The 20,629-nt window shown below is 44.4% G+C and overlaps 1 protein-coding gene across 3 annotated transcripts in view; it reads right to left on the bottom strand.

The window, feature by feature from the left end:
* Positions 1-20,629, bottom strand: part of ETV6 (ETS variant transcription factor 6) — a 143,320-nt gene that overhangs the window by 27,931 nt on the left and 94,760 nt on the right. For all 3 annotated transcript variants that reach the window (XM_087764670.1, XM_087764668.1, XM_087764669.1), the window contains 2 exons: positions 8,328-8,492; positions 4,390-4,524 (listed from right to left, as the gene is read on the bottom strand). In XM_087764670.1, coding sequence (XP_087620796.1) covers positions 4,390-4,524; positions 8,328-8,391 — 199 coding nt within the window. In that variant the 5' untranslated portion in view covers positions 8,392-8,492. The remainder of the gene's footprint in view (positions 1-4,389; positions 4,525-8,327; positions 8,493-20,629) is intronic.

Here is a 20,629-nt window from a genome sequence, read left to right as displayed (position 1 = left end):
AAAATATTGGGTAGTAAGTTTTAGATGGTAGAGGCTTGGGTCAAGGTAGAGAATATCTTAGCCTGAAATGTGGACTGGGTTATCTAAAAAAACCCACTGGTAGGAAGCTCTTTGTGAAACACTAGCTAAATTTTATCCCTGCCATGATTTTAAGAGCATGTAACATCATCATAAGGGTATTTTCACCTTCTTTTATTTAGTCTGTGCTCTCTACTGATGGGTTGTCCCATATAAGCACCTACATATCTTCAGCAGGACTCCTAGCATCACTTTTGCCTGAGCATACTTCCCCGGCTGTGATCCTTAACAGTAGGGGGAAGATCAATCATGGCTCTAGGTCAATACCTTTACGTACTAACAATCCTCTCACAAAATGAAGTGCTTGACATAAACAGTGCACACTTTCAGTTTAGCTAAGGCCATCAATTTTGACTTGCGAAATTACTGACAAAGAGGAAAATACTACCAGAGCACAGTGACTAACAGGTTTTTATCTGAAAAACAAAGATGGAATTTCAGTGCTGTTTGTTGAAAGCCTTGGATGATAAGAGAAGGAAACTGCTGGGTACATGTCAACAACTGAAAGAAGTAGCTGCCTATTTGTGGCTGCCTGTTTGTTCACTCCATTTGCTCTGATCCTCTTTAGTGATTCTCTTGCTGTCTTGTCAAGGCAGCGATGCTCATTGAAGACCCTGTCGAGATGAAGACTCAGGGGCTCCTGCTGCCCTGGAACCCAGGCAGGCATCAGGAGTGGGATCAGCACTTACCCAGGGAGCGGCCTGAACAGGAAAAGCTCTAGTCCTGAGAAAATGTAGTGCCAGGCAGTGACATAGCACCAACCTTTTTGCCTACTCAATGGGCTGTTCATCTATACAAGGACGCTAAAGTCTACAGGAAAACCTGAAATTTTAGGCAGAAACAACATGGCTCCAGAACACTTGTTTCACACACTTGTGGTCCCAGACAAGAAAAAATGCATTTGTAGAGCTATTTAAGGTACTCACAATGAAACAGCTGGAGGACACGAAACTCCAAAGCTATATATTATTCTTGTTTAAACCCAAACAGCTTTAAATACAATGTGGCCAGCTAACATGGGATAGCCCAAATGATGTGAAGATCAAAGAGGAATTAATTTACTACTGTACCTACCTCTGTGGCTGTCCTTCTTAAAGTCTCCTTTCTTTGCCACAACAGAAAGAAAACCAACCCTCAATTTTACTCAGCATCCTATCTTCCACAGACCATCCACCCCCATCACTGTACATTCAAATGCACTGTGCTCATTCTTGGCCTGTAAATATAGACCAGAATATTGTATTGTTTGTCCTACTTATTTAAAGTGCCTGGGCTGTGGGGAGCAGCTATCTTGAAAGCAGAAAGGAATGCCTTGCTGTGCTTTCCACCAAGCTGTCTGCAAACACTAGCTGGCTCTGACAAGCTCCAAACAGAAGCAGACCTATCTGTCTGCTTCCAAACCAGGGTGATCCCGAACCAGGACAGGGTAGAGAGAAGGTAGGGACCGAGGAACTCTTTAAAAAGCAGCAAGAAGAAAAAACACAAATAGATACACACTGGTGTGTTCACTTTCCTCCAAGATCTTTCTCTTTAAATGCTTAACTAAAGAATCCCCTCATGGCCAAAGTTGCTGTTTACCATAAAACAATTCAAACTCAGCTCCAAGCAGTTCCACTGCCACAAATGACCCTGAACAGAATAAAATCCTCATCAGATTCATTCCTTGGCACATCTGATGACTGTAAGTTGAGCACATATGGTATATCATTTCCTGCAGGAATAGATTCACTCATCAGTCTGGCTCTTCATTCTGAGTGACCAACACTCTTTTCTTGAAGGGAAAGCTGTGAAAGGGAATTCAGCTTCCAGGAAAATTGCTGACCTGTCTGATCCATATAGGAATGGGTGGGGCTGCACTCACTCTGGGAGTGAGCAATTGATGGCGTGTCAATCCCAAAGATTGGCGCTCTTTGCTTACCCATAAAAGAAGTGCAGGGAATGACAGTGTAAGCTTCCTGTATGGCATCCCATCAAATGACTCAGTGCTGAGTCAGAAGGACCACTGGAGATGTAGGTAATTCACTCTGCATTGCTCACCCTTCTACAGGGACAGAGACCGATGCCCACAGGGCGGATTCCAAGCCAATGCCAATGCATCTTGGAGATATCCTGAACTGCTGTCCACTGATTTCAAACAGTCAAACCCACTTTGCTTACGCTAGTAAAAAGCCACTAGATGTAAATGTTGGTCTCGTCTGATTCTGGATTAACTAACTTAAAATGAAAACACTTAGAAGCGTTAGTATATAATCTATTAAGAAATGGGCAAAAGAGCCAGTAGAAGAAAGTGGAAAAAGATCACTGGAGTAAGAAGGGATTCTAAAAAAGATCCATCACCTATGAAGTTTAACCACTCGAAATTGTGCCAAAGTAACACTTGACCCTTCTCTTACAGTTTGTGAGTTAGGCAAGGTTAAGTTCTGCTTCTCACATTTATTCTCCTTTTTTACTAAGTTGCATTCTGCTAAAGTAAAATGGTAAACTTAATTGTGCTAGTTTCTCCCAAGTGATTCTGTGAAACAGGAAGAAGAAAGAGGGAGTGTCAAAATACATAAATAAATAAAGAAATCCACCTGCCTATAAATTCTTGGCATAGATAATTTCTGATTGCTCAGAGTCTTGTGGCAGGCAAAGTGTAGTTTCTTTTGCTTGTTTTGAAGTACTTCTCACAGCAAAACAAGAACTAATTTTTGTCATTACAAAGCAAAGTCTTAAGTAATAGCACAGAGTTCTCTAAGCAAATACAGTGGTACTATCAGCAGCCAGAGTATTGTGAGGAAGAAATCAAAGTTGTTTCTTAATCATCCTGTGCTCTGCCAGGAGTTGGACTAGACTGCAAAGGACTTACATTTTAAGTGATGCACATGAAAGGGCAACTCATCATCCCTGTGAAATCCTCTCCAGAGTGAAAGCTGCTCCACATCTTTAATGTAGGGGTGTCTGAGAGGGCAGCTACTATTTATGTTTCAAATTTAGAAAGGGAACACTTGTGGGTGAATGCCAAGCTTCAGGAAAAAAATGGAGATTTTTATAATGGTCTCTGGAAAGTACCTATCGATACACTAGGTAACTGTCTCTTGCACAACTCTGCCAACTCAACCTCATCCTGACCTGTAGCACCCTCTTCTAATCTGAAATATTTACACAGCTGTGTGGAAACACTTTGGAGTGTCCTTTTCCCACCTGCTGCTGTCCTGCTCTTGGCTTAGTCTCAGAGTTTTGCTGGTGCCATTTGACTTTGGCTTGCTCAGGCTGGCCATGGGCAACTTGTACAGGTCTGACAGTACCCCCGTATCTTCTCTTGCAATCCTACGCTGAATCTTGAAATAATTTGTGTGTCTTTTCTCCAGTTAGCAAAGACTATGGTGATATCGTAACTCACTTCTGTTCTCTTCTCCTCTTTACTTAAAAAAGGAATAACACTACTTTTTCCTAGATTTTTTTTTTTTAATTGAAAAAGTGAATTCTGTCTGATGCTTTTATGGAAGGATCTTTTAAAAGGCTTAGGCTTTATATTTTTCTGTTATTGGAGAAAACCAAGAAGTACTTCACCGTGTATGTTTTTAAAGAAAATAAAACCTTAATTTTCTGTTGAAGGAAGCACACTTACATTTTGATCTGTACTAATAATGAGTAGAAGCAGCCCAAATCTGCAATTCCATAAACATATCTATTCTTTCTTCACCACCTTTGACAGGCATGGTATGTGTGGACACTACTAGAAAGCTAACTAATAATCTAAGCAAGTCATTCTGATAGTAAAAATGAGAGAAAACCTGCAGAAAAAACCCTCTCTCAACATGAATTGTTCAATCAGCTCAAAAGCTGAGCAACAAGATGGGCTCAGTGCTAGGAACTCTGGCATGATGCCATGACAGATTGTTAGTTGAAGTGACTTTGAGCTAGATGTTCCTCTCTGAGGCTGCCTTCTCCCTTGCTCTGCAAACAATTGCATCTAGTTGCATCTCCAGGACACTGAAAGTCTGTGAAGCATCTTTGTCTACCTAATTGGGAGTAAGGAAAAATGAATCAATGGGGTCAATAAAACGTTCTGGGTTTTTTTTTTTTTTTGTTAAATCTGCATCTGGCATAGCTTTTAAGCAGGCTTTGGAAACAGGACAAAATAATAGAAGATAAATGGAGAATGGACAGTTGACTCCCTAGACCAGTTGATTGTTCTAAAGCTATGGAGACAAAGGGAGGAGAGTAGCTTTATTTAAGTAACTTTGGAGCAAGAAAATTACATAATTCCTCACAGCCTTACCCTACTCGCCTCTATAATGACAGCTCCCATAAGAAGGAGACAGTTACCTTCATCATGATTCTGGTGTAATATGACCTCTGGCTGAGCATGGATAGAGTTCCCAGGGTGGAAGAAAGGTGTGAAGAGCATACGAGCTTTCCTTTGCTTCAGGATATGCTGAAGGAGTTCATACAAAACATCACCTGAAAGACAAACAGCAGGAAAAAGGAAATGAAAACCTACATACTGCCGAGAAGACTCATTTAGCCATCTGATGCATGAATTCATGGCTCCTGGGTGCTATTTTCAGACCCCAAAATGCTTGCAGTAAAATCCTACACTTCACTGTTTTGCAAGGTTCTTCCCTGAAAGGAAAAAAAGAAAAAGAAAAGCTGGGTATCATACTGCTGTGTGTGACTGTGGAAAAATGGGAGAATGACAAGACTTGGCTTTTATTACCCCAGTACAGAGTTTTTTTCAGGCTACATGACTGCCAATCCAAGAGCTCCAAACCTTTACAAGCAGTAGTTAGTTCAGTGCCCCACCTTCTCTCATCACGGACTCAGTTTTTTAGATAGACACCTTAGGACACAGAATTCTTAAATGTAGAGCCCATGATTTATGCAGTGAGTTGCTGGCAGCAAAGATGGAGCTTTTCTTTAATTACTGAACAATTTAGGCTTTATGGGGGGAGGAGATAGAAGATGCTGTAAAGCCTCTTCACGCAATACTGGTGCCTCAAGGCCAGAGGCAGTGTGCTACTCAGACACTCCATTCTAGGAAATCCACAGGAGGAAGAACTCTCACTTTGAGAAGTTACTTTGGGATGGACTAAAAGACTTAAAAAGAATTGAGAGATTTAACTATCCTGAACACCCTTGCTGTAGCGACAACTCCTGGAGACACTGAAGTGCTATAGGTGCCTTAGAAACTTCTGTACATCACTCTTGGTGTCATGGGTTGGACTCCTGAAAAGCCCAAATGGGATCCCAAAGCTAGTTATTTCTAGCTGCTAAAATCTGCATGGAGCTCACTGCAACAGGCAATATTAGCCCACAGATATGATGCAGACTAAGGAACAAAACGCAGCGGACTTGGTGCCCTGTACGGGTGAATATAGTCTGTTAGTTGCTATTGTATCACTCTGCCACAGAAACGTCTGCAGTGAATTGCACTGCACCAAGCTGACGCTTTCTTGTGTGAATTGATCCAGATGCTTGTTTCTTTTTGGGGTACAGGCAGGCTGTTCCTCGCTTCCCCCCACCCCCATTCCCTGGCACCAGAATTGTTATATCTTTCCTCTGTGGAACATATCACCGCGATATCTAGAAGACCAATGGACTAACTGCTTATTTTGTGTCTTTTTATGTATTACATCTTGTACTGACGCCCTTCCTCCAAGAACATCTACATGAAACACCTAGGTACTTATGCATTTTGTCTGACGTAACTGGTTGCACACTTCAAAGTGAAAATGTACAACGCAGGGTAGGAAGTCTCTCGACTTTTCATCCTGCTTGCTCTCTTCTGTTTGTCACTGCTCATATTACAGAGGAACAGGTTGCAGCAATAACATATTATCTGAAAAGGAACTTAGTGAAGTTTCACTTAAGAAACCTTGAATTTTCTGGGAGAGTTTTCTCAAGTGTGTGGGGTCTTTTTAATAGTTGTTTCTACGAGATTGCGTACCATTTGTCCCTCGTCTCTATAAACTGCCAATGCTCTATTTGTGGGTAAATTTAGTGTCTTAGCATGAAACAGTTAAAGCCATCCTGCTTTCTATAGTTCAGCTTCCTTTATTTTTAGCATCTTGGCTGCTTTTACTGTCTCAGCAGTGACTTCAGGGCACTTTTAAAAGGTGATCGCAATACCTGAAAATCTAATTAAAAACAAAGCCTTGAGAACCCAGTTACCTTTTCCATGTTTAGTACATGAAAGGCTAAAAAGTGATTTTACCACATAATTTGCATCTTTGAATCCAATAGCGGCATAATCATAACTAGTGCTATAACACTCCAAGCAATAAGGTAGCAAATTTGTACCTCTTTTGATTCGGCCGGACAGACGAGTGAAAACGTCCATAAAGCTGGCTGTCTTTTTTTTACCTAACAACACAGTTATGCTTCTGCACCACCCAGATGCAGTAATGCTAGTTAAGAAGGTGAAAAGCGTTTTTCGCTCCCTCCCTCCTCTGTTGCCTCCCTTCCCTGGCCAGCCCTAAACAGGGGAATAGCTGTGGGGCTGTGAGCTCACTTTATTGCTAGGACCGCTGGGGGGAGTGGATGTGGTTCTCCTGGTTTGACCATGAGGGGAAAGGATACAGCTTTCATGTAGCTACACTCTTGAAAACTTAATGCCTCTACAGCAAACATTATTTCATCGTTCTTAAATTTCACGTGTAGTTAATTTCTGGGAAATGTTGAGGTAATGTCCCTTTACCTACAGTCATCTAAATTTTTAGGGACTGACTCAGATATCCTCTAAAAGGTTTATAATCAGTGGGGAATACCTGGAGAGGAGGAGGAGAGAAAAAGAGAGGGAGGAGGCCTTTAGTTTGGTTATTTCATTCCAGATTTAGGTAAATAAGAGCTTAACCTTCTGCATAAAGTGAGGAGTTGCAAGCCAGAGGCTCTTCTCTGGGAATGCTCTATCTCCAGCCTACAAACATCTTGATCCTACTCATTTCAAGTGCCCTCACAGCGCACAAGGGGAAGAGCAGGGGCATAACCTGTGGGCAGCAAGACATTGGGATGATAAGGGGAGTTGCAGACAAGATACACAAAGGTGTCCCTTACAGTCCTTGCCCACATCCCCACTTTTAATAGTGGTGTGCCAGAATTAAAAAAAGACATTTCTAGGCATTAGTTTTCACTACCATATTACACTGGCAATAGACATTAATGTTTGGCATCTCCTTCCATACAAAATTAGTCCTGGAATTGAAGCACATGCTTAAAAAACTTCATTACACTAGACATAAGCCACAGTTTGTGCGGCAGATTCTGCAGAAGGATGGTTGTGGGGGTGTGTTCAAGGGAGCAGCCAAGCGGCTTGATGCAGAATTAATGCCACGGCTTGTTTAGCAGCTGGATCCAAGCGGCACCAGCTGTACTTCTGCACCTAGTGAGCCTTTCACTGGAAGCCTCCTCACAGCAATTCTGTCACCGCTTGGTCCAAACTCTTTGATCACCTACGGTGATTGAATTATGAGCCTTCATATTTAACAGGAGTACCTTGTATGGTCACAGAAGAAAAGCTCAGAACTCTTACTTAGAACCAATAACTCATATTTAGTTAAACATCCCTGACAAAGGAGGGCAGAGGCTTACTCTGACTGTAAAACTGGAGCAGACAGACCGCAGGGGATATAAATACAGGCAGATAACATACACATTTCTAAATCTTCTTTGTGAATAAATGAAGACATAATTTGAGCAACAGGCAGACTGATTCACACACCTGTCTGTGCTGTGCCTTGGGCTGGACTCCAGCACGTGAGAGAATATGGTAAAGCAAAGCAAAGCCCACAGGGGCTGTTATAGAGAGGAAAGGTCCTCCAGGGAGGGGTTTTGCAGCCACTTTTAGTGGTACGTCAGCCAAGCCAACCGCGAGGCAGAACGCTAATATTAGCTTCTTAAAAGGCTAGAACACTTGATTAACTTGCTGCTGTAGTTGGGTCTGTGAAAAGATAACTCTTTACAGGGAAGAGCTGGAAATCACAAAGTGCTGACAGAAAAGCTTGCTTTCTGGGAGTTCTGTGGGCAGTTTTAACTAGAAACAGGCTGGACGTTGGGGTTTGGATTTGAATTCAAATGTGCCTACAACTCAGGTGTATCAGAATTTCATTCCCTCCTTGTTCTTTTTGTCCTTGCCTCATACAAGTGTCTCTGTCCTCCCTCTCCTCCCTTTGCCCAGTCCACCCCAACAAATGTGACTCTGACCCTCTCCAGATTTCACTGCAGCTTCCTCTCTCTTTTCAATCACAGCTTCTCTAAGTAATCCTCACCTGAATGAGGAGACCTGTATCGAAAGTCCTCTTTGGTCAACAGCAGCAGAGCCTTGCCGTTCATCTCGAAAGTGTTGCTCTCAATCGGCCTCAAGGAAAACTCCTTCTCCGCCCACCTGAGCCACTGTGCCACATCATCCCTGCTCCAGTAAACGGGCTGCAAACCTGTGGCAGGAAGAGACCATGATTGTGTTACCAAATTGAGACAAGGCATGGGAATATAGGCAAACATCAGTGAATCCCCCTTTCGCCCCACACCATAACGTGCAAAGTCTCAGGGGAAGGTGTAGGAGAGGAATGTCACGTTGACGCAGCATTACTCTAAGCACGGGACTGTGAAATACTTCATTAGCTTAGGCACCTTGGTTTATCTGTGACATGTTGAGAAACAAGAACTGCCTCAGCATCCTGAAAAAAGCTTCTAGGACATTATTTCATTCCAGGTTTCCACTGTGAAATGGGATTTTCCTCCAGCTGCTCCTTCTGAGGTGCAAAGCAGGCAGGAGGCAAAGTCCTTGGCCCCATCCATCCTTGGTGCGTATTCTTTCATAGAAGAGAGGCGTGCTCTCTGTTCATAACCCTTCTAAAGTCATTGATCAAGAATAATAAAAAGTAGTCAGATGCAAGGGAGCTATGGCCATACTTCCCTCTAGGTGGCTGGGGTCTGTAAATAAGGGCTGCTTCACAAAGCCTCTGTAACAGTGGATCTGGAAGCGGTTATCAGTGCAGGTACGGTTGAGGAAGGCGTATTTGGACTGGCCCACCCCTCCTGCAGATGCCCTGGCGCTAGCAGATGCTACTCCCACACTGGACAGGAAAATAAGTGCTGGGGCTGTGGCACCTTTAGTACTGCTTTAGCTTGTGTTTCCTGTATAGCGATAAAATATTACCAATGTAACTTTGTCCATATAAGGGTGGTATGCCATTTTATAGTAAAATAGCAGATATGTTTGGTTTGGGCACAGGTTTTCCAGGGCTCCAAGTAGAATCTGGCACTCCCTTTCTCCCAGCCAGCTTGTACAGCATATATAGCCCAGACTACTGTGTTTACTCACAAGGGGCCCAACCAAGTTACCAGGAAAGTCAAAGACCTTTTGCCTGCTACCTTTATTGGGCCCAGGCAGAGAGGCTTGCGAGGTGTGACAATTCAATGTCTGTTTTACAGACAAATTTAAAATAGCTTCCTTCCCCTGGAGAGAAGGCAGCACGGTGAAGAGCTGTTTATACCCAGGTAGAGAGATTAGCTCCAATCCACTGGGAGATAAAAGCTTTCTTTCCTTTTCCCCCTTGTGAGATGACTCATTGTTTGACTTGCTACAATGTGTTGCGTAGAAATGAAAGCTTCACACTGTGCATAGGAACATAAAATTTGCCGTATCTGATCAGATCTCTGGTACACAGCCTCTGGCAGGAGCTAATACCTTATGCTTCAGAGGAAGACAACCTCCCTTCCTCATATTGCACCTGGCTGATTGTATGCTGCACATGGGAAGAAATTTCCTTCCTGGCACACTGTTCTCCGAGATCTGATTACCCTCCTCCTACCAAGCACTAAAAGAAACCTGGGAGAGTTGTACCACTGTTTTGTTTTGGTTTTTACTTCTTTAACAGATAGGCAGCCCTTTTTTCTGTTTTAGCAAGAGGTCACATGCAGTGAATTGCATTCTGCTGCTATGCCAGATTCCCAGACAGCAGCTTTGGAAAGTCCCAGAGCCACAGCTGCATACAGAACTGAATCTCAGTCGGAAAAGGAATTGAGATCGAGCCTGAGAAAGGGTCAGAGCTGACCTAAGGAAGGGACGTCTGCATGGCAGCGGCAAGAATTTCCACCGCCTTTCAACTGCCCCTGTAGCACTGTATTATGTACCACACAGAAACAAGAAATAGCATTTATTTATTTATGAAGGACTTAAATTCTCTTCCCCCTATTGAATTACGGTCTGATTACTGGGGCCAGAGTTTTCTGTAGGACCTTTCTTTTTGAAGAGACTGGGGTGAAGTATAGATCTGCTCAGACGTGCAAACTGTCATCTAAAATGCCACAGTGAGGTTCATCTTTTGCTGAATACAGGGTTACTCCTGCAGAAAACACACTCCAGACCCCAGGCCGCTGCTGGGCAGCACGCACATTGACTGCAGCTAAAAGAGAAAGAAGTCAGACGTGACGCAGTCAGGCCACAACTTATGAAAGGGTTTAAAAGACCATCTGAGGAGTGCTTGAAATGCTCATGAGTGGTTTGTTTTGCCTCCCCCTTTGCCATGCCATGCAAGTAATAAGTTGCCCAAAGGAGCACTGTCATATGGAAATCTAACTGGACTTCTGATGTGCACTTCACAAGATGAGGCACGAAACAAAACAAAACATCACTGGGAAAATCAGGCCGACATGGGCAGAGCTATATGACAACTTCACATGATGTGCATGCTCCCCTATAGATAACAACATAATAAATAAATCGCTCCCTGTACAAGCATAGATCATCATTTCCCATGTCCTGGTGACAGTGGATTTTTGCATTCCATTCACCTAATACAAAAGTACTATGTCTAAAGAGAGGTTTAAATCGATTGGACCCAAAACAGCCAAAAAAGCTACACAGACTGGGACAAGCCACGTGTGCTGTGCTGGCAACTCTGGAACAGACCCCATGCTTCACACTGCAAATCAGGTCTCCGCTGGGTTTCAGCAGCATCTCTGAAGCTTGTCAGAAAAGCCCCAAAGTTGTATGACCTAGGACCACTTGGCTTCTAGTTACTGAGAATCAGCAAGCAGCCTTTCTAATTCAGTTTGGCTATCACTAAAATGAGTGGGTGGATGCACCACATCTCTCCACCCACGGGGCCATACCATAATTAAATACTTACATTGTGTTTGGAAGATATAAAGTGCCATAAAATAAGTTAACTGCTTTTCCCTAGATGGATTGCCTGTTCTCTCATTTCCCTCCCTCCCTGCCCTGCCGCTTTCCTGGCAAGTTAGTTTCTCCAAAACCCCTCTTTAGTTGGCTGCCTCCACTGCAGGCCCATTTGCCTTGTGAGGCTGAACCAGTCCAGTAGCAGGAAGCTTTCCTGGGGGTCCAGACCGGTGTTGCTGAAAGTGCTTCAGAAACCGCCATTCAAAAAATAATTCTTTCATGTGCAGTACAGCATTTACTAAACTTGTATCCCACCTTCTTTGCCCTTTCTTAAAAAGAAGCAGTTGGTTTTGTGAAAACAAGGGCATGAGGGGGTTGGCTTTGCAGCTGAAGGGATTTTACAGCACAGCATACATAACTATCAGCAGGTCCTGAAAATGCTTTCCTATACTCTCCATGAAAGAAAAACTAATCCTGCTTACACAATTTTTTTTTTTGGATGCTGTTTCCTATTTTCCCCTCTCCATCTTCTCTTTTATTGTCGTGTCCACGGTGGAGGAAAATGGGCTCTTTTTATCTCTCTATTTTTATTCTCTGTGAAAGCTAACAGCATTGTCTTCAACTAACAAAGATATTTACCAAGCAGAATAAAGTGAGGAAAATCAGTGCTGTGTTACAAAATGAGGAGAGAGTTTTGCCTGCCGAACTGACTGTTGAAATCAGTGGGAAGGCTTTGCTGCTTTCAGTAGGTGCGGATCAGACACGGGGGATGCTGCCTTTCTCCCGATCTGCCCTCTCGGTGGCCAGCATCACCACAGACTTCAGAGGGTGAATTTTGACCTGGGAGTCGGACCTGGCTCTGCTCCCATCCCTGCCATTGCTCCGCTGGCTGAAATCTGGCAAGCATTCCCAACCTTGGTCTCCCTATCTGCGTAGTGTAAAAATAAACAACAACAAAAACTTTTTGAACTCAATAGCTGAAAGCAGGTTAGACAAAGCCACATAAACCATCAGAATCCGGCTCTGCGAGATCCAGCGGATTCTCTAGTCTGTCTTCTGTCAGCTTCCAAACACCACCTCCAGCAGAATAAAATACAATAATTTATAGACACGTTTATAATCTGACAGCTTCATATGCATTGGACAGGAAGCAAAATTCATGCTCACCCTTCTAATGCTGCAGGCTAGTGCACTGGTGTCTTAATAGATTATCTGCTTCTGTTGCTTATTCCTCACCTGAAGTCCTGTTTCTAACACCTGTTACACTAGCTACCTTACAAATGGTGAGAGTGATCAATTCTCATGCTCCAGGGCACAAGCTGATAACCATCTGGACTGCAGATGAAATCCACTCTGTTCCTTTCTATTCTTGCGCAGCAAAAGCAAGTACAATGAAGAGAGGACGATGGGGTAATTTACACCCTCTTCTTCAAGTAGCCAGTAAAATTGTTTACATATGTTCAGGCACACACATACGCATGTGCGCACACACACGCAGCAGAACGTATCGGTCTGTTGAAGAGGAATTTAAGCTGATGGTCTCTAAAGAGTTCACTCCTTTTTTGACAGTGAGCCTCTTAGGAAATTTAAGCATGGTCAGGGTATGAGGTTGGAAAAGAGTGCTCTGCTTACCTAGTATAACCTTCTGCACATAAAACTACGCAGCCAGCAATATTTGCATCTGACCACAAACTTCTGGTGGGGTTACAACCTTGTTTTTTGAAGAAATTTAGCCAACCTTGAATCTTGCAAAGCACTCATGTTCAGCATCTCCTCCCTTGCTTTGGAAAACAGGGTATGCGTTTTACAGCATGAGTTGTTATGTATGGTGTAGGTAACAGACACATCTAAAACGTTAAGTATAATGTACCGTAGGCTGTTTTCACCTTGACTCATTTTGGAACAATCTGAAGACACAAATCTAATGCAAAGTGTGATGTACAGTACCACTGAGAGCCGCTGTTCAGTTTTAGTTTCGATATGAGGACGCAGCCACATGACAGCATGCATGACGGAAACAGCATTCACAGTAAGTTTCGTCTAACTTTTTGTTCCACTTTGGCTGGGCACTCCATCCTTACACCTGGCTGCCTGGCAGGCAGGATGACGAGGCGAGAAGGGGTTAAAGACAGACCTCTCATTTACCCCTGCTTTCTGCAGGGCAGACAGAACTGTTCTCGCTCCCATGCCTAAAACTACTTAGCGCAGTTGGGCAAACAGCAAAGTGCCCAGCGCATGCAAATCAGCAACTGGTTTCCAAACACCCAGGGACAGATGCATCATCACCGGCAGCATCAGGTAGGCCAGCTCTGACTATAGGACAGTACCTGAGCCTTTAGTGGGCAAACGATGCTGGAGAAGCTCAGAAAACTTGAATGACTGCTACCAACTAGCTCTTTGGGAACTGAAGCTCTCTTTTTTGTTATTAATTAACAAAATTCTTCCATGTTACTCATAAGGCATGTGGTTCTGCATATGATGGTGTATGTCAAGCAGGAGAGGAGCATGAGGTTGTGTTTCTCTCTTCATTTCTGTGTAAAGGCAACATGGTCTGGAGGAAAAACATAGGATTAGATTCAAATCCTTCTCTCAGGCTCTGCCAGAGCAACTTTTTAAAATTCCCCTCCTTCTGTCTCACTTCTTCGTTTGGAAAGCTAGACTACCAAAATGCAAAGAGGTGTTGTGGGGCTTGGCCAGTTAACATCTGAGATGCTTCAAAAGTGCAAAATGCTGCACAGCTGCTTTAAATGACTATGGTTCAATACTCCCGCCGTGCTGTCTCTGCTGCTCTCTGGTTCCCTGTTCAGAGGTATTGATTGTTGATGCAGACCAACGGCCCTGTTCTGATACTGTGCTCGAACCTGACAGCACAAACCGCGACGTGCTTGCTCCCTGAGAAGGGCTGCAGTGCTGAGCTCAACAGTGTGCCGAACACGCTGAAGGGGGTTTCAAATTAAAGCTCAAGCTGGGCGCCGAGATCCTCCTGAGACAGGAATTTTATGTTATCTCTGCTGGAGCTGCTGCACCGATCTCTTACTGCAAGTGCCTCCCCCATAGCTACCAGTGCTGGCAGGCTCCCACCCACGGGGAGCTCAGCAGCGCTTCAGGACTACCTCTGCTATGGAAGGTAAAGGCAGGAAGGTTAAGGACCCTGCTTTCTCAGGAAGCCTTTCTAATTCCTCAGAGGAGAGGAACAGGCAACAGAGAGCTGTGGCGTGCTTAGCTATCCCCATGCAGATGGACAGCCCAAGTAAGTGCCTTCTGGGACTGCTCTTGGGTTGGCATACGTGTGGAAGATGCAGCCCTACCACAGAATAAACCCTGTATCGCTGGTGGTCCATGTACTTGCTGTTATGAGTAGGGGACAGAGGTCTGGTGTGCGGTGATGTGCCCGACCACTTGCTCTTTCCAGCAGGTGCCACTTAATCCAGGTAGTGGAGAAGCAGTGGCCATTCATTGCTGCTGGCCCGCCGGGATTGCCTCATCCCACAGTAGAAAGCTGGCTCTGCAGTTTCGAGGCCCAGAGATAAGCAAAGGTAGAAAAGGAGGAAAAGGTTAATCCTGGCTAATCCTCAGAGAGAATTATTTGGGAGGTGAGTACAAACTGGTACAAGGGAAATGGACGGCAGCAGACGAAAATGCGCTTTTACAGGTCTTGTTAAGGAAAAAATGATTGGATAGGGAACAGAGGAGTCGTGTGATGGGCAGGAAGAGAGACCCCAGTGAGCCTTGCGTGTCCTTTAAAAAGGTATGAAACTGCCTGTAATCAGACTGACAAGGCTTTGGGAAGCTTCCCACACTGCTGGGAACAGAGGGTGAAACGGCTTTTTCAGGAGTAATCTGAAATAAAAGGCATAGGCTCATGTCTCCTGCTGTTCTGTTGAACAGGATATTAGATGTAGAGCACAAGTGCAGGTAATGCTTTGTACACGGCGGCTGCTTTGGGGCCTCTGTGTATGCAAATGTCTACAGAAACAAACCTACTGAAGCACTGAGCTGGATTTCTGTCATGCTGACTTTGCTAGCGTGGTGCCCCGCGACCCAGCCCTTCTCTTCTCACTGTCTGTACAGAGACCCTGGAAAGTTGACACACCCGAAGCCCTTAGGGCTTCAGGGTCATAAAATAAATAAAATTGCTTTTCTAATGCAGCCTTTGGAAAGCCTGTAAGAAACATATTGATTGGAAAATGCTTGATTAGAATGATCAAGCTCTGAGCTCTCATACAGGGAAATAAATCTTTTCAATTCCCCACACCCAGTGCCAAGCTCAGCTTCCTGGAAGCAACTATGGCCCTTTCTGGAACTGAGGTGAAAATCCCATGTTCCATCACCTCCCCTGCCCTGCTGACATTACACATGGTTTGCATTTGCTGATCAAATGCACAAGCAGGACTCTAAATTAGCTTGCTGGGCTGAGACAGCTCGCTGATTAATGATGGCAAATGAAGTCACCGGTGCAAAAACCCCACAAAATCTGACATCTGTGCAAGTGGGAAAGGAGGGAGGAAAGGCCGCGCTCTACAGAACTCAACGTGAAGAACGTACTCTTTATCACTCCATAGCCGAACCCCATTCTTTGCAGATACAGGTTACTAAATGAAGTGACTCTCTTACACAAAATTACTCAGTTATGTCTAAGACCCCCTGCCCCAACAACAGTCGGAAAAGTCCCTGAACACTGCACACCAATTCCTGAAGTCCTCAGAGTTGTACCTGATGTCAGAATAAAGCCTCAAGTGCAACCCCAGCCATTTAACGTGGCCAGTTGTGCGGCATTTCTTGTAACTGAGACCAGTATTTGACCCACAGCAGCCGCCTCTCTCCTTTCTGTTTCCACCTGCATCATCTGGACTTAGCTTGCAGAAAAAGCAGACGTTAGGATGTAGCCCTCTTTCCTCTATGAGCTGCCCCGTTTTGGGATCAGTCACAGAAAATGTTATAAGGCTGGAGCAGTCTACCTGCTGCTGACAGGCAGTCTGTGGCCTGAAGAGAGAATTCACCCAGGACGGGGCAAACCAGTCTAGATAAATGGTGCTGGTACGCGTGCTAAAGCGGCTAGGGTTTGAAGTTCTGGAAGGGAAAAGCTACCAGCCAAAGAAGCGAGCAACCGCAGAGGTGATGAAAAGACCAGCCTGTTTTCTAGGCACTCATTCCATGAGTCATGTCCAAGAGCTTTCAAGAACTGCACAGAACGGCTCCAGTTTCCTTTCGTGTTGTTTGCAAAACCTTCCTAGAAGCCTGACAAGAGGTCTCCTTCCAGAGCAGGGAGAAGGCTGGCTTTTTGCATCTGGGCACCACATTCAGAGAAGACCCAAGCCTAACAGTGAGTCAGTGAGCCGCGGACGGCACAATGCCGTTCGGCTGACTACAGCCGTTCAGCCACTACCGCGGTTGCGGCACTCAGAAAAGAACTTGCTTGGGTCCCAGACGACCCCTCTCTTCGCTCATGTTGTGCCCATAGGCAGAGAGGGCAGGTGACCATGGGATTCCTACCAGAGCGGCTTGTGCAACGTGAGCAGCTGGCAGGGGGATGGGGAATGGGGAAATGTTGTTTTGGATCTGCTCCCAGTTATAGTCTTAATCCACTCCTGACTCGTTCTCAACCAATTTTTGGCCATTTTCCATGGAGCAGACATTGCTTTCCTACTGCTCCCTTCCAAAAGGAGCTGAAAGAAATGTCTTCTGTTGCTTTTTTCCTTGTATGTGCAAAAACTATATCCTAAACAAAACTAGCTGAGCTCTGACAATGGCACGGGTTAGCTAGCTCAGAAGACCACGCTGCCAGAAGCAAGCAGTTTTGCAAGTAGAAGTCAAGGAGATTATAAAAACTTTAATTTTCTTCTCGGCAGTTCTTTATTGTTTCAAACCAATTTATCTTAATCCAGGTCAAAATTCAGGTCTAACAAACATTCTTTACAGTTTTCCTGTATCGGGTACGGCCACGGCTGATACTGCAATTAGTAATACATGCATATTTACACTACACAGTGCCTTTCAACTGCAGACAGATTAGATGGTTATATCTGTTTTATACATGTGAGGCACAAAGTCACTGGACACCTGCCCATACACTGAATCTGTTATAGGAGGGATCGAATTCAGGAACTATATTCTGCTCCTCTTTACAACTGGACAAATGCAGAGCATCTTTATGTCCTTAACACCTACTTTTCCTTCCCACTTCTTGTGGATCCTGGCAACAGTAATTTTAAGGTAAAAAACCCCCAAAACTGTATTAGAATGAACTGTCAATACATGTTGTTTTCATCTTTTAACACAATATGGCCTTGATCCCTGGCTGGGGTGTTGAAGATTTGTAAGTAATTAGAAATAAACTGATCTTGGTAGTCTTGACCTACATATGGTTTTACTTAATGTCTTTTGCCTGCTGCCTAATTGCTGTACAGTGGAGAGGGGTGCTGAGATTATTACCATGCTTAGAGTATGTGGCAGTAATGCTGGTGATGGAAGTGAAAGCTCCGGTTTTAGGTACCTGATCAACACTCCAGAGAGATGTGAAAAAGTGAAGAAATAGTTGCTAGTTGCAATGCATGCAGCTGCTAAAATTAAGATGGTTCTTTCAGCAATTTATCGCTTTAACCTAACATAAGCTAGGTCACCTCGATCTTCCAGTGGCTGCAAACTTAGAGGTGATTCTACCGTTTCAGCAGAGAGAGGTCAGGAAGTCCTTTTTGTACAGCTGAATCAAGTGGAAAGTTTTGAAATCTCAGTTTCACATGCCAACAAAACACCACCACCAACATAGCAAGACATTGTAATCCTCCTGTATTAAGAAGCTGCTTTCTTCTCACAAGGAGATTTTGTTCTCAGAGGCTCACATCCTGAAGAAGTTGGGTCCCTTTCCCTTGAGGAATTTTGGCTGGGACTTTGTTTCCTAACTCAACTGCGATTGTGAGAGCTGGGGAGGGGGGAGTGTGTACACAAAGAGCATGTTTTCCAGGCTGTTTCCAGGGAATGTGAGGCCAGCTCCACTACAGAACAGTTTACGCCGTGACAGCAAGATGTCATCTGTTGGCTTCCTTGGCATTGGGGCTCCAAGCCTTGCAAGCTGCAGCTGCACTTGCGCTGCTACCGTAAAAGCAGATTCTGGCAGCGCAGCCAGAACCATGGCTTACTTTGCCTATAACCATTAAGCAAATCACTGTAGAGAAAATTTTACCACCAGCATGTGGTAAAAGTATGTCATGCTTCTGCTCTAACTGATTGCACTTTTGGACCTCTGTCTCTTGCTTATGCAGGCATTCTCCTTCAGACTCCTAATCCAGGAGAGCTATAAAAGCCTGCTTCAATCCACCACTATATGAGTTCTTCTGTGCTTTATGCGAAGACCCGTCTTCAGGTGACATTAAATATTAAATAACTGGGGGAAATAGTGCAAATTACAGCTCTGGAGACTGCATGCTATACTCAGTTTTGAACCACATCTTGGGCTTTGGAGGTAAAAGCCTGCTCTTAGCATGCTGCAGACATTTCCTGCTCCCAAGATGCTGCAAACCAGAGTTCTGACATGGTTAAAAACTCCAGATTTAGCTTCATTTCTCGATGGCTCCTTAATGAACCAAATCCCTGCAGCTCTTACAAACTGTCAGTCATTTCTCCAAGAATACACTGGTGTGTGTCCTAGAGAAAGGTCAAGTACTTAAAACATCAGCTCCAGATGCAGGGGGTCCTTTTCCACATCCAGGGGGACGAGGAGGCCACCGAGATGGACTCCAAACTACACTACAACGCATCACCCATACAGGAGAAGCAACTGCATTGCATTTGCATGGGGCCCTTTATCTCTACCCTTCCAGTGTAACTTGTGCACAGAAAGGCTTCTTGTATTAAAGTACGTATGCTTGAAATACATTGATAATGAGAACAAATTAAGTGTGTGCTCTTTGATTATCAGATGATAAATTACCATGATTATCTTTGCTGCAGTTTGAGAATTGCTTCCTCTCCAGGGTTTAACTCCTGCTTGCTCTGAAGCTAGACAGCACACCCACTAACTTCTCATATTAGGCCCTCCAAAAAACTGGCTTCCACTTACTATTTCTGTGCAAGTCTTATGAAGTTGAGGCATTACTTCTATTTGGGGCCACTTGAAAATACGGCCCAAGCAATCAGAAATCAACTTTATTAATTGGGACAGCAGGCAAGACCCTGTTTGGGAGCTTGTCAGATTGAAGCTAGGATGCTGTGCTGTGTGTCTCAAAGATACGTGCATGCTGCAGACAGAGGCACAGCTGCAGCACTTGCAGTCATCCCTGGGGTGCCCTCTGAACTAGCTCCCTGAGGTGCCAACCACAACAAGGGCTTGAGCATACGCAGCATGTTCAGCACAGCCTGCCTGACACCATGGTAGCTAGTTCATGCTGAGGTCTGTGGCTTCGGCAAATTCTTGGGCAGCTGTGACACCGACTCACCTCTGACTGCAGCACAGACACACACTTGTGTGAGCTATGGATCCCTCTCTGTTACAGCCTCAGATCTCGGAAATATGCACTTCAGTTTCACCCCTCCAGCTTCACAGATGTCTTGCAGGAGTCCTGTGCTTGAGAGAAACATCCCCTCTCCTGAACTGGGTATACTGGAACTCCTTTCTGTTATTCTGTCTGGTATGAAGGAGACAGAACAAAGGTGATAATTTCTATCTCAGCACTGGGATGTCTGAAATCACTATACTGTCCTTCAAACCAGCTCCTTTTAGGCCACAGCTCGGACAATATGTTGTGCAGTGCTGACTTAGTATCGTTTTCTGGCCACCCCTTCAATGTGACAGTGCAATTGGTGGAGGAGCTATGCTGCGATCTCGATGACAGAGATAATCTGTATTTAAGTATATATGTACATTGGTTTCTGCCAGATCAGCTTTCTGAGCTGATTAAGAGCACAATTGCACTAACAGTTAGGTCAACACAACTGGCACAGAGGTGGCAAATTGCAAAAAGAATAACAGCTGGATGTGGTGACAGAGAAGGGAGGAAATGCTTCAGCTAATATTGTTACAGAACATGTCATGTCACTGAAAAATGCATGGGCTTGCTGTATTACTTGAGTTTAATCTTGATGATGTCACCAAGAAACACTTGCTTCCAGGGCTGGAAAAATTACTGCAATGTCAATAGAGGCAAATAATTTACCTACGCATTTCCAGTAGAGGATTAAGCTTTGAATGAAAAGGAAAACAAACGGATGAGATAATTCACAAGGAGGTTCTGTCGCATCCTGCTTTTCAGGTTTCTTGCAAAGGTAAAGGTGCTGTGAGAGAGACTGCATACCTAGTAACGATGGGTAACTGATACCATCACAGATTCACAATTCTTATACTCCGTAAACCTATTGTGCTAGCATAGACACCTAATGACCTCAACATCAGTGAAGCTATCTTGTGCTGTCCTTCTTTCCACCTTTCCTTTCCCACAGGAAGGATGGCCATCC

This window comes from Nipponia nippon, unplaced genomic scaffold (genome assembly GCF_047370975.1).
Source record: "Nipponia nippon isolate SJK-2023a ecotype South Korea unplaced genomic scaffold, ASM4737097v1 scaffold_3, whole genome shotgun sequence".
In the NCBI taxonomy this organism is placed as follows: domain Eukaryota; kingdom Metazoa; phylum Chordata; class Aves; order Pelecaniformes; family Threskiornithidae; genus Nipponia; species Nipponia nippon.
Note: the sequence above shows the minus strand (reverse complement) of the source record. Positions and strands in the feature narration are given on the sequence as shown.